At 40.6% G+C, this 13,915-nt stretch overlaps 1 protein-coding gene across 2 annotated transcripts; it reads left to right on the top strand.

Annotated features, from left to right (window-relative positions):
* The first annotated feature begins 210 nt into the window (after positions 1 to 210).
* On the top strand, positions 211 to 8,777 carry cav2 (caveolin 2). 2 transcript variants are annotated; one of them, XR_013491569.1, is made up of 4 exons: positions 211 to 670; positions 925 to 1,112; positions 4,454 to 6,514; positions 6,558 to 8,777. XR_013491569.1 is itself a non-coding variant. In XM_033635676.2 (3 exons), exons 1-3 carry the CDS (start codon positions 308 to 310, stop codon positions 4,602 to 4,604), a joined length of 702 nt encoding a protein of 233 aa, XP_033491567.1. In that variant the 5' UTR covers positions 211 to 307; the 3' UTR covers positions 4,605 to 8,777. The 2 variants fall into 2 exon arrangements, 1 of the variants encoding a protein (XP_033491567.1); XM_033635676.2 differs by having other exon boundaries at positions 4,454 to 8,777.
* The last annotated feature ends 5,138 nt before the right edge of the window (positions 8,778 to 13,915 follow it).

The following is a 13,915-nucleotide window of genomic DNA, read 5'->3' as shown; positions in this document are numbered from 1 at the left end:
CCAGACTTTTATAGTTACAAGCTGTTGTGAAAATAAACATGTGGCTGTTTCTTTCCAAAACAAAAGGCTTGGGGGAAACTGTTAACTGTGTTTCTGCTCCATAATTCAAAAGTGCAGGTTGTTACATTTTCCAAAACTATTTATGTTAGAAGGAGAAATCTCTCCACTTAACTAACCACTTCTTAAAACCATTAGTCCTTCAGTTGTAAAAATAAAAAAAGAGCCTGCAGGTTCTAATCATGCTTAATCACATGAAGCGGGCTGGTGAATACAGCTGGCACTAAACCCCGAGGACTACTGAGTCTCCATGGCTCATAACAGGAGGCCAGTTCAGTGCACAGTAGTGCCAGTCATCAGTGAGCTCTTGAAATGGCCCGGGAATGTGACTTTGAGCCTGTTGTGTCTCCTCGGCCCCACGCTGCGCCGCTTTCCATACGGGGCGGGGTGCCGCTCAGTCCGGCGCAGAGCGCACCGTCACCAGCTGCTCTCCCTGCACCGTCTGTCCGTCTCACTGCACAACATGGGTCTGGAAAAGGAAAAATCGGACACCAGTATATTTATGGACGAAGATGAGTTTAACAGATCGATAGAACCCATCCTGTCGAAGAAGGGGAAAGTGTACACAGAGGAGCCGGACCGAGATCCAAACGACGTTAACGCGCACTTGAAGGTAAAGTCTGAACACGGTGCGGAAAGACTCTTTGAAAGTGAAACTACACATGTTGAATTATCTACAATCACCATCTTATATGACCTTATTGTTTTCATGTAACACTCTGTGAGATTGGTAATCTGCAGCGTGAATACCTGGAAGTCGCTGCCTGCGCGTTAATCCATCATCTCCAAAACCTTCCTTCCAGTGAGCGCTGATTTTTTTTAACCTCATTATATGTGTGTGTGCCCCCGACTTGTGTGATCTGACAGGTTGGTTTCGAAGATGTCATCGCTGAGCCCATCTCCACACACAGCTTCGACAAAGTGTGGATAGGAAGCCACGCCGCCTTTGAGCTGGTTAAATACATCTTCTACCGGCTGCTGACCACGCTGCTGGCCGTGCCCATGGCTTTCATCCTCGGACTCATCTTCGCGGTGCTCAGCTGCATCCACATCTGGTAGGAAGAAGTTCATCTCAACCTGCAGGCTTCTCTTTGCCGCTGCTTCTGTCCTGGCTCATCTGGCACAGCGCCACATGTTGCTCCTAAAGGAAATAATTAGGGTTTCTTTCATTAAAAAAAAAACACACAAACATCATATTAGAGTGATGCCATGACATAAAATAACCTGGAAACATAACCTGTAAAGTCATAGTAAGTACTTAAAGGAAAGATGATCATCATAAAACTTCCTGATTGGTTCATTATATGAAGTTTGATAAGAGCTGAGGTGTCATTTCCACTGGGGACAGGGGGACATGCCCCATTTGTGTCCCTCAGACTTTATTTTTAAACCACAAAAATCACACTTACTATGCTACTGTTTGGCCAGCTGTCAGATTCTGTCTGTGAATGTGACTTGAGCTGCTGTTTTTTGACTGACACACTCCAAGAAAAATGCCACAGAGGAGCAGCATATTTAGCATGTTTAGTGCTATTCTGGCAGAATTTAGCACGATTACCAACCTAATTATTTCCTGGATTTTCTTTTTATTTTTGTAGTCCCAAAATGTTTGTAAGAGTGAAGGTAATGGGATTCAAAACGCCTTTTTTAAGAGGGAGACCCCCATTTTTATTGTGTCCCCCCTTACTTCTCTAACCAAAGTTACACTCCTGCGTAGTAACAACATTAATAATTATAACTAATAACTTTAAAACAATAAACAAAAGAAGCCATACAAATTCACAATCAGTAAATATCAACAACAATAACAGAAAAAAAATGGATAAAAGTGCTCTTTAAAGAACAAATGACACAGGAAACAGATAAAATAATTGAGAAACGTTGAGAAAACGTGAGACCATAGCGTGTTACAATGATGCAGAGATATGAAAAATACTATTTAAGTACTTAAAACCCTGTTTTGAGCACCAGAAACTCAGTTGAAACGTCTGTGGGAACATTATGTGACTGTTCCTCAGGGGCCACTGCAACCAGCCAGCATACTTGTTCTTGTTCTTTGGGTAAACATCGAGAGAAGTTATTTTTACAGTTAACGTCACACATAGTTTAACATTGAAACATTTTGTCAGCGTTTTGTTTTTATTTGGACAATGATGTCATGTTTATGTCAGCTATATGTGCCTGCATCAAGTTAACCCAGGTGCCTCCACAGACCGAGCGATACGTATATGTTCCCAACCATGACCCAAAGAGTCCCTTTATTAGCACTCGATGAAACAACATTTATGCCCAGAAATAAGCGCTCTATGGAAAGTTGGGAGGAATGTTGAGTTCCACTGGTAGTGGAAAAAAAAACGCCCCGTGCCCTTTGCCGGATAGCTGGCATTCTCACAGCAACACACAGGCCTATTTGCAGACCAGAGTGGGACATTCTTCAGATACAGATAGAGCGCTGCAGAGTTACTTTCGCATGACCTTTCACCCAGGTGAGGTCAGGATGATTCCTTCGGCCGCTGTGTTTGGAGGGGGGAAGCCACCACAGGTATTTGTCAGTAGAGGGCTGAGTGGTGACGCTGAGATGGTCAATACATGAGGAATGTCAGGAAGGGACATCACACTGAGGGAAGCTGCTTCAAAGGAGCTTTCACAACACACCCTTTTATTTTATGTAATACATCAGAGGAAAGGTCACAAGCTGCAGGACTGCAACAATATGATTCAGTTCTTTTTTAAACAGAGATACAAACCACAATACAGAGAAGACAGTAACAGAATAACTGATAACACAAGTACCAGACAATATTTTGGTTATAGAAAAATGTGAATACTGAATGTTTTACAAAGTAGTGAAAATGCACCCAAGACATATATTCTAGGTTATTTCTTCCTTTATAACATCATATTTAGCAAGATTTTTTTAGGTCTAAATTGATGTTAAGAAAAACAGTTTCAAGAACCTGTTCACCAGAAAAATATGTTGGAAATGTATAATTCTGCAAACCATGGCTACGTTACATTTACATGTCTTGGCCTCAGTGAAAACAATTGCTTTTTGTGCCACTATCCACACAGGATAGTGCCACGGGAAATGTTGAATTTCTCTGGAAATAACACCCACTTTTTGTGACTATAAGCTGCTGGAAACACAGTGACAGGTCGCCACAAAAACCTGTGTCTGGTGCTAAAAAGTTGCTGGAAACACAGCAATAGGTCACTACAGCACATCCCTGTTTGATGCCAAAAAAGCCGCTGGAACTACAGCAGTGATTCAGTACATAAGCTGCTGGACACACAGTAACGGGTCGCTATACAAAACACAAACCCACGTTTGGTGCCTAAAAAGCCGCTGGAAATACAGCAATGACTCAATAAATCACAACTGCTTTTGTTGTCTATTGGTCTTGAAAAGTGGTCTGCAGCTTTGCAGGCAGCTGCATGGAAGGATTACTACACGGGCCAGGCCCTGGGGCCCAAAGTGTCAAAACCTTTACCTGCAAGATGTCACTGGAAGAGACATGTACCAACCAGGAACAGACTCAAAATGACCAAAGAAGTTGCAAAAGGGACTGCAAAGAGACACTAAATGACAAAAAGATGTGTAACAAATACAAAGAGACACAAAAACAGCAACAGCGAGATGCAAAACCACCAAAAAGTCTGTGTTTCTTGCTCCTTTGTAGGAGATGTGGGGCCTTTTGCATATCTGCGCCCGGCATCCCTTTGTCTCATTATCCACCTGTGGGCGTCAGCTCATACACTTTGTCACTTATGATGATATGATACGTATGAATGGTGCAAATGTAATGTTTGCATGGTTTGCAGAAATGTACAATGCCAACATTTCCTGCTGATGACTGGGCTGAACGTACAGGTGGCATCAACACAGATGCCGAATCAGTCGTGAGGGTGAAACTGCAGCATTATCCATTATCACTGCAACATGATAATGGTAGAAAGCAACAACCTACTCTTTAATTATTTTAGAGCTACAGATTGTACACACATTCATATTGCTTTTTTTCCACAGTGGGACTGAGGGTTGACGTAGCAGATGATTTAAAGATCCAAATTTTGTCCATCAGCAGCATCTTTGAGTTAAAAACTGAACCTACTTGGCAACATTTTCTAGAATATGCATCAGTAATCTGTGGATGACGTCAGAGTTCATTCACAGCAATTTTAGTTCAAGCTTTAGATGGAAAGTCTGAATTCCCAGGATAAACGTTATGTGCAGTCTTCTTTACATCTCAACTATGCATCAAACTCTGTTGCATCTCTCCTGAAGATCAGCTGACTCCGTCAGGTGAAAACAGTGCTTGCTTAATAAAACCTGCAGATGCGATCAAATCATTATCACATCTTTTCTGAAGTGACCTTTTGACCTTCACCCTACCAGGTTGGTGATGCCGATGATCCAGAGCTTCGTGATGCTCTTACCGTCGGTCCAGGTGGTGTGGAGGAGTCTGACGGACATGTTCATCACACCGTTCTTCCACAGTATGGGAAAGAGCCTGTCCTCCATTCGAGTGCAGACCACAGAGTACTGATGCGGACGCCGCTCTGTCCCCTGTGGAGAGAGAAATGTAGGACAGCTCGAAGTCAAAGGAAAGAAAACAGTGAATGATGCTTGTAGTGGAAAACATGAGCTCTTTATAAAGACAAATGTGAAATCCTGAAGAGAGTCCTGCACTAAGGACTATAAATACATACAACAGTGAATTTAAAAAAGGCTTAGTAAGCAGTGAGCATGAATCTGGATCACTCGCAGGGAAAATATCTTAAAAAAGAGACATCTATGTAACGTTTAAGGAGAGATGTTTCACGTTTAGTTATGACTTTATATACACTGACATATATTCATAAAATGTGTTCATACATCACCCAGAGATCTAAAAAAAGACTTTCACTTTTCAGGCAATTTTACCAGTTATTATTAACCTTGAAGTTATTTAAGCTGCAAATCAAATCCATGCAGGTGGGTGTTTAGGGTTTAGTTGTCACATCACTAGAAAAGTAAGACCTTTATGAAAAGCTCATGAGCGCCACCAAGAATGTTGTTTTGCTGATTGTGACCAAAAAAATTCTTGTCATTCCATTACGTTGTGGCTGAGAGAGCCGAGGCATCAGTGTGACGTCTCCGTTGTTGTTGTTGTTGTTAAGGCAAACATACTGCTGAGTTGCTGAGAGATGTAATATTTCTGCTTTTTCATATATTGTATATATTGCAAATAATTCAGCTAGAAGTTGAATGTAATGAACTGAATCAGCGTCTGAGTAGTTCTTATGGTTATTAAATGCTAAGATGCAGCTTGTTGCACATTTTCAGGCTTATTTAGACTTTCATCTGCTGTGTTGATTTCACAGTGCATTGGCAATAATATTGGGCATTTGCTTTTCTATGGCCCTAAGAGTTATTTTAATATGTAATTGAACTACGTCAAAAAAGGGTTGGATTTCATCAGAGGGGTGGATTTTTAATTTATTTTTTATGCAACGATAACTTCTCAACATTTGGCGGCGTCTGAAATGAGAGGACCTGCCTAACTGTCATGTGATGAAGGCGTTCCACATTGCGTACTGTGTTTGGTTGAAGCCTCGGTTGAGCTGAGACTCCGGTACATGCATATTTAATTTAGAGGTTGTTTTTATGCTACAGCGCTGCAGTTAGCAGGCTGGGTTTTGGAATATTTCTGCAGAGAGAAAGAGTTCAAACAGCAACACGATTTTACCTTTTCTTTGCAGTGGATTTGATAAAGTTGAGTTTAAGGTACAAGCCTGCACAGTTCCCTCTTGCTATGAGCTGCACAGTCTAAACTTTAGAGGTTGATATAGAGGGAATCAGTGTCAGAGTTATGGAGCTGAGTGTCAGGTACATACTTACACACAGACACACACCTCTGATAAACAGACACAACATGTTGGAGTTCTTTTGTCATCCTTTTTACTCCCGAAAAATCTGTTTAGCTACTAGATGTGCCACTAAAGTCCAGTCATCCCACTGGACGTTTCTGTGAACTAGGAATACGTTATATTTGTATGTTCATATTCATTTCATGTAGTGGATATGTTGAAACTTTACATTTCAACAAGGCTGTGGTTAACGTGTGGTTAGATTTAGGCACAGGAAAAGATCGTGTTTTTGCTTAAAATACCTGGTTCTGGGGGGCACAATCCCTGCTGGAGAAGCAGTGACAAATCGCTACCATATACCAGCGGTTGACACCTTAAATGCCATTGGTAAAAAAAGAGACAGGGTGCTACAAAATACCCACGTCTGGTGCCTAAAAGCCACTGGAAACATAGCAGTGACTACATCAGGTTTTGTTATTTGTCTTGAACAGTGGTCGTCAGTGGTCTGCAGCTTTCCTTCACCTCCCAGTGATAAAGTCAGCATACTGTATGTACTACGTCACTTTAGAAACGTTAATATGAAATTTGCAGATGTAACGTATGGGTGGTTTGCAGAAACATACATTGCCAACATTTTCTCTTGCGAAGAGGCTGGCTACTTTTATCAGAAGCTAGTTGCCAACTTTGCAGTTGGTGCTGTGCAGGTAGTGTGCAGTAGGTTTACCAGAGCTTCCTTTCTGAAAACAGCTGCCTGCTGCTTCTTAAAACAGGGTCGCTGAGGTTTTTTTGTTTGTTTTTTTATATATACAGTACCCGTGTGTCGCATCTATCATTCTGTCCCCTCTCTAAATTTTTTTCGGTCTGTGAATGCAGCACAGATGGAGCTCTTCAAGAGTAATTTTCTGCCTGATCTTCCTCTGTAGCAGTAGTTTGTGATTCATGAGTCAAATAATTGATCTGTTGGTCCATTCAGACCTGATCAGATCAGATCGATGGATGAGAGGAGCAGCTGCTGCGAGTGAATGCAAACTTTTACACCCAGCAGATTGAACTGTTCAGTATTACTTTTAATGCGCCTGACATTCTACTGCTCCACCTCTGCCCTGAGTAAACTCTGTGCTCCAACAGTGTGGTGCTACATGTATAAATAACTGTAATGTATATATATCTCAATAATTTTCCTAATCCAGCTCCTAGTCCAGCTCCAAAAATACAAAGTCTATATGTTGCTGTAGATGTTTTAATCATGATGGGCCGCCACAAACAAATGAATGTATGGGAACCCCTGCATGACAAAGCATCTATTTTTTGACACCTTGGGAATAAGAAGGGTCAGCTACGGGCATGGCTGATAATTCTCTGTGGATTCATCACCGCAAGTGACACATTTAACGATATAAACTCATCTGATCCATTGTTGATATAAAACGTGTTAAGGCACAACTCGTCATGGCTAAATCAACCCAATCACCAGAAAACATGTTGGCTTTTAATGTTTCTGCAAACCATGGATATATACATTTGCACGTTATTATGTAGTGGACCTTTAAGTTTCAGCAATGCTGTGGTTAACATGTCATTAGGTTTAGGCCCAAAAACACTTAGTCATGGTTAGGAAAACATCACGTTTGGGCTGAAAATATCCAATTTGAGGTGTACAATGCCAGCTAGAAAAGCAGGGGTGTCTCGGTACAACACAACCGCTTTGCATGACACTATCCCCGCTAATGGATCACTCCAAAACACCCAAAACTGGAAGCTTAAAAAGCTGATGGAAAAACGCTGACAGCTAAGACAGACGGCTACAAAACAACTATCTTTTGAGCCTGAAAGGTCGACGCAAACACAGCAATGACTGCAATGGAAAAAACACCCAGCTTTATCGTTAGTTGATCTCAAACAGTGGTCTGCAGCTTGGCAGCCATCACCATACGTGACACACCACATCTCTCCCCTCCATCTACCAACCACAATGGCAGCTCATGTACCATGTCACCTTAGAAACAATATGATAGATATGAAACATGCAAATGTATTCGTGGTTTGCAGAAACAGGTAATGCCGACATTTTCTTCTGGTGCCTGGTCATGGCTCAGTGTGTTGCACCGGAGAATTCCCCCCAGAGAACAGAACAAACTACCCTAGTAAAGTAGTAAAGTGCGATTCCAATAGGTGAAATGATCACAGTCAGATTGTCACAAAGTGGGCATATGAACCAATAAGCCTGTTACAGTTACAGCATGCAGTTTGTTTTGGGCAGTTATACAGATTTTCTAGAAAAAAAGAAGCACGTGAGGTGGATTATAGCGTCAAACAACATTTACCTTTTCAAATATTTAAACTTGTTACTCAACTTTGCACTGCAAGCTTAGCAAGCTCACCTGCTGAACTTGTAAACCGAGCGAATCAGCCCTCTGACACAACAGAAGATAGACACTGTATGACGTGATGTTTTGTTTCCAGCTGACAACTGAAGGCAGCACTTCTGTCAGAGCTTTTTAATCCTTTCACGGATGTTAGACTGCTGACGAGCTGCCAGCCAGTACGCTTGTGTTTAGTTTTTACAACTCTTAGAGGAGACTCAAGGTAGGGTTGTGCAATAGTGAAAAACGCAGGTGTGTAGATGAAGCGTCTTCTCTCCTCAGCAAAACCATCAGGCGTTAATCAGCCCCAGATATTATTCAAAAGTTATTTACATTTAGACAAATAAATCATTATGTGACACCTGCAGTAAAAACATGTCTTTTATTTTATTGCTTTGTATTTTCTGGATCTTTTTTAACTGTTGCTTTGTGGAAACATTCAAACTTTTGCTTTAACAAACTCAGACGAGTTCTTCGTGACCAAAAATAAAGACATTTTTTCCTCCAGGTAATTTCTCTGTGTGGTTTCTTCCTCTGTCACAGGAGATGAGTGTGGTTTGGGATTTGCAGCTGAGAGCCAGAAAGGTCTCGTAAATCACTTTGCTGAGATTGCATAAGACACTTTCCTATACAAAGATGAGCTGTGGGTCGATGGAACATGACCTGAGGCTCTGCTGGTAGACCTGCAGGCCTGCACAGCATCTCTACCTGTTGCACTCACTCGCCTGCACACAGTATACATTTATCAACAGCAGGGTTAAATGTATTTCAGCGATGCTCTGTGCTCCACTGATACCACTATTTACTACAGCTATTACCCTGTTGCAATGTCCTGCAGCACTAAATACCTGCTATTATCCTAAGTGGTGCTCAATTCGCACACACACCCTTTTTATCTGTCTTTGTCTCCTCTAAACAGACAGACACTCACTTTATCTACAGTCAGTGGTGGAAGAAGTATTATTTTACTCAAGTAAAAGTAGCAATATTCTATAAAAAATAATCTGTGACAAGTACAAATCCTACATTCAAGATTTCACTTACGTGAAAGTACAAAAGTATAACAGCAAAATGTACTTCTTGGGCAGGATGGTGTCTTTTGATATGTTACTGTATATATCGTCCATCCATCCATTTTCATGCTCTTATCTAGGGCCATAGCAGCAGGCTAAGCAAAGTATTCCAGACGTCCCTCTCCCCAGCAACACTTTCCAGCTCCTCCTGGAGGACCCCGAGATGTTCCCAGGTCAGATGACATATGCAATCCCTCCAGCGTGTTCTGGGTCTGCCCCGGAGCCTCCTACCAGTGGGACATGCCTGGAACATCTCTAACGCAAGGTACCCAGGGGGTCACTACCCAAAGCTCATGACGACAGCTGAGGGTTAAATTTTCAGATTTACATTTATTTATTTAGCACTTTATAAAAGATATAAATACAAAGAAATGACCAAAAAAGATCAGTGCAGGGAGAGGCAGAAAGCACAAACAGGCTTATATAAAGCCTCTACCTAAAGAATGAAAATAAACCACTAGATTAAATTTAAACAAACAAACAAACAAACAAACAAACACAAAACACAAAACAACAACAACAAAAAATCAAGTAACCCATTTAAAATAGTGCACATTTAAGTAATGAAAGAAATATTAAATAATAAAAAATTCAAAGAATGAGCATGTAAGCAAACTAAGACAAAAGTGCTATAGAGAACCAGCTATAAACCAGCAATTAAAGTGCCTTTAAACATCTTCTAAAATGTTTAATAGTATAACATTTCAATGCCAGATGTGAGAAGTTATTCCATAGTTTAGCACCCCTATAACACAAAGAGGGTGAAGATCTGCAGCTTGCCTAGTTGCATAAGAATGAACCTGTGAATTTGCTTTAAAATAGCACATAAAGCGCTCAGGAATATTTCCTTTGCCTTTATATATCTCATAAATAAAAACACAGATTTGAAGTATATTGATGTCATAAATAGTAAGGATTCCAAGTCCTTTGAATAAAGGAGTGGATGCAGCATACGATTCAGAACGGGTTGAAGGAGCAGAATTCTGTGAAGGGTAGAAGGAAATGTTCTTGCCCAAACTATATAACAGTAGGAGAGAAATGGATAAATCAAACTATAGTAAAAAGTGAGGAGGCAGTTTCTGGAGACGAGATGACTAACCCTCCTTATTATCCCAATTGATTTATTCACTTTTTTGCTAACCCAGTCTGCTTGATCTTTCCATTTTAAGTTTTCATCAACAATAATTCCCAAGAATCTAGTGGATGTAACTCTAGGCATCTCTGTAGACTCAGTTTTAATTTTACATAAATCTTTAGGGTATAACCTTTTACCTCCAAAAATAATAAATAATGGGATGTAGATGGACTGGTAAATTGAAATATTTGCCTCCTGGCTCAGCTCCCTCTTCACCACGATGGTGGTAACTCACTGCAGACGCCGCAACACCCTGAGATACTTGAACTCCATTGCTTGGGGCGATAACTCTTTCTCTGCCCAGAAGGGACAATCCATCCTTTTCCAGCAGAGAACCATTGCCTCAGATTTGAAGTTGCTGACTCTCATCCTGACTGCTTCACACTTGGCTGCAAACTGCCTCAGTACATACAGGATGAAGCCAACAGAACTACATCATCTGCAAAAAGCAGAGACGTGCAGAGATCACAAAGTCAGATAATACTCTGTCACTTTGGAAACATTATTATGATACACATGAAATGTGCAAATGTTATATATTTGTAAAAACGTACAATGCCAACATTTTCTCCAGGTGACTGAGCTGTGATAATAGAGTGATACAATCTACGACTGCTATGACCACAGAGATGCCTGTATTAACATCACTACTGCTGATGCTTCCACTATTGCTGTTGCTGTCTGTTGGTGAAACTATCACCTATCAGCTGATATCACTGCTGTCACTGTGTGGTAGATAGTATTAATGTCATTGTTATGCCAACACTTGTGCAGCTGAGAGGACTACTGTGTTTGTTAATTCTGCTGCTGCTATTAGTAGTATTTTTTTCTACCACAACTACGACATGTATATTGGATTAATCAATGGAACAATATTGTAGTGGTGTCCAGAAAACCCCTGAGGGTTGGGCACATGTCTCTCACTGCCACTCCTGGCACTGTACTAATGAAGCTTAGCCAAAGTTCAGTCAGGAAGACTCTCTTTACACTCTTATTCATTCACAATTTTTTCTGCTCCTCTCCAGCTTCTACTCCATCAGATGACTCAGGGCGTCACCCAAAGTTAATCCAACAAAAATATGCCACGATCTCCCGAAGCCAATCATGTCGTTGCTATCAAGTATTTAAACATTCTTCTCCTCTCTGCTGCCGTCAGTTGTCCATGTATTTATTTATTTATTCATTTTCATTTAATGTTTATTTAACAGGGACAATACATACAACATTTTCACAAAAAAATGGGAAAATATGATGCATATAAGATGTCTATCTTCAGCTAATTTGCAGTCTTTGTCCCTGGTCAGGCTAGGTCGAACTAGGTTGAACAGATGTGACCTTTCTCCACCCCGTCCACCTCCACTGCCCAGCCCTGCTCATCTTCCCATCCCATCATCCTTCAGCCATCCCTCTCCCTCTCTTCACCTCCACCACCAGTGTCTAGACTCCATCGGGGGAATATCTCTAAATTAACCACGGCTTCTCTACAATGGGGTCTAATCGCTATAGAGCTTGTTACATTCATCATGTTGTGCATTTTATGATAAATTATAGTTCACTCTGAAATATGTCCCTCTTGTCTGAACTGTACTTGTACTACTACAGTTTACTCACTGTTGCCTTAGTTACTGTATTACAGCTGTAAATGCTAACACTCCCTCTGTGACAGTCAGGGATTCTGATCAGTCTCATGTCCGCTGAGCAAAACGTCTCACATGTGATAGTTTCATCATATCCTGTGTGTTGGTAAATATGCATCTGACAAGAAATCACATGTTTTCACTGTGTACAGATTATCAGCTCTTAGTTTGTGTCTGCTGTGTTTGATTATTAACTGCATTTACCTGATATTAACCATCATCATCATCAGCCTGGGATGAGTCCAAGCCTTCATCATGCTGTGTATACTTATCATTGTAGGTTTAATTTAGAGTGGATTTATTTCACTCTGTTGTTTTTCAAAGAGCTGACATCACTTTTTTGAGGTCAGAGAGGTCATTCTGGTTTTGATCATCACAGATTTTCCATCACTGTCCTCCAAACTGAGAACGTCACAGCAGCTGGGACCAAATCAGCAGTTCATATGAACTTGTTCTATGACTGTGCTGACAGACTCATTTACATGTATTTGGTAGTCTAATCATAATCTAAACTGCCACAATGAAAAGTTCACATAGATCCCTTTAAGCTATGAACAATGATTCACCCTCATCATGTTGTGTCTGACATGTTGACGGCTCTTTCTATATCACATAATCTGACTCTGACGACAGATGATAACATTTACTTTTTCTCACTTTTGAATCGTGGAGGCTGTTTATACAGTATGAAAATAATGTTTCTCATAATTGTTTAAAAACACTGCTAATATTCACCTTCAGGTCAGAAACCATGTGATGTGGCGTCCTCTGTGAGTCGACAGCAGCATCTTTGAAACAGGTTTTCATTTGGATATTTTGATCTGTGTTCAGTGCCACACCTAACAGAGTAAAGACCAACAACTCAGCATGTGTATGGTCCCTTTCTGGAGTAAAAGTTACAAACCGCTGCTTTCCAATTTAATTGCTGCATAAAAATCACACTGTAAACCCCGATTCACTCACTCAACTTATTTTTTCAGAAACAGATAACACTCCAAAGTTTTAGTTTATTACAACACAATAACATAAAAGTTTTTAGTTCACCAGACACAAAACAAATGTGTCACATGACCCCCGTCTGACAGGAAGTTTATGTCAGTTAAACATATTTTTTGTTGTTGTTATTTGAGCATTTAATTCTTAATTCTGTCACATGAAAATAAAAACATTGAGTGCATATTTTGCAATTTTTTTTTTTAAATTTCATTGAACTACTGAAATATATTGTGATGAGCTGAGGGTTTCTTGATTGTAAGAAAAAGGCAAAGAGTTGAATTCTGAACCAGGATGATTTGGTTTCACTCCAAAGTCTGCAAAATCCAGCACTTGGTCAATGACTTCCGGCATCAGACATAGACGAAAAAAGCCGTCCTTTCATATCGGCATGATATGCGGCTGGTCACGATTATTGTTTAACAGCGCCCGGCAGCATCAGGGTGAAACGTAGCGGGACAACAACGAAAGTTAAGGCGGCAGAAGTCTGAGAAAGGCAGGCAGGTTGGGTGGTGGATGAGTCCAACAACCACAGACTTCCACCCAGGAGGCCACTGTTTGCTTTGTGTAGGATTGCAAAGCCAAACCTGCTCCTTTTAAATAAATGAAACCACATGCTTTTGTTGTTGAAGGAAAATAAATAACATCAGTTGTTGTGCTGACAAAGTGTTTTTATTTTGAAAGAGACTGTATGCAAACTGTACATTTCCTGTTTGTTTTTTATTGGCAGCCAGAGGATTTTAAAAAAATTAAATTAAAAAAGGAAAACATCAAGGTTCTGGCCAGTTTCCATTAGATTCCTCACCA

The sequence above is a fragment of the Epinephelus lanceolatus genome, chromosome 5 (assembly GCF_041903045.1).
Source record: "Epinephelus lanceolatus isolate andai-2023 chromosome 5, ASM4190304v1, whole genome shotgun sequence".
In the NCBI taxonomy this organism is placed as follows: domain Eukaryota; kingdom Metazoa; phylum Chordata; class Actinopteri; order Perciformes; family Serranidae; genus Epinephelus; species Epinephelus lanceolatus.
The sequence above is the reverse complement of the archived record's forward strand: the minus strand, read 5'-3'. Positions and strand labels throughout refer to the sequence as shown.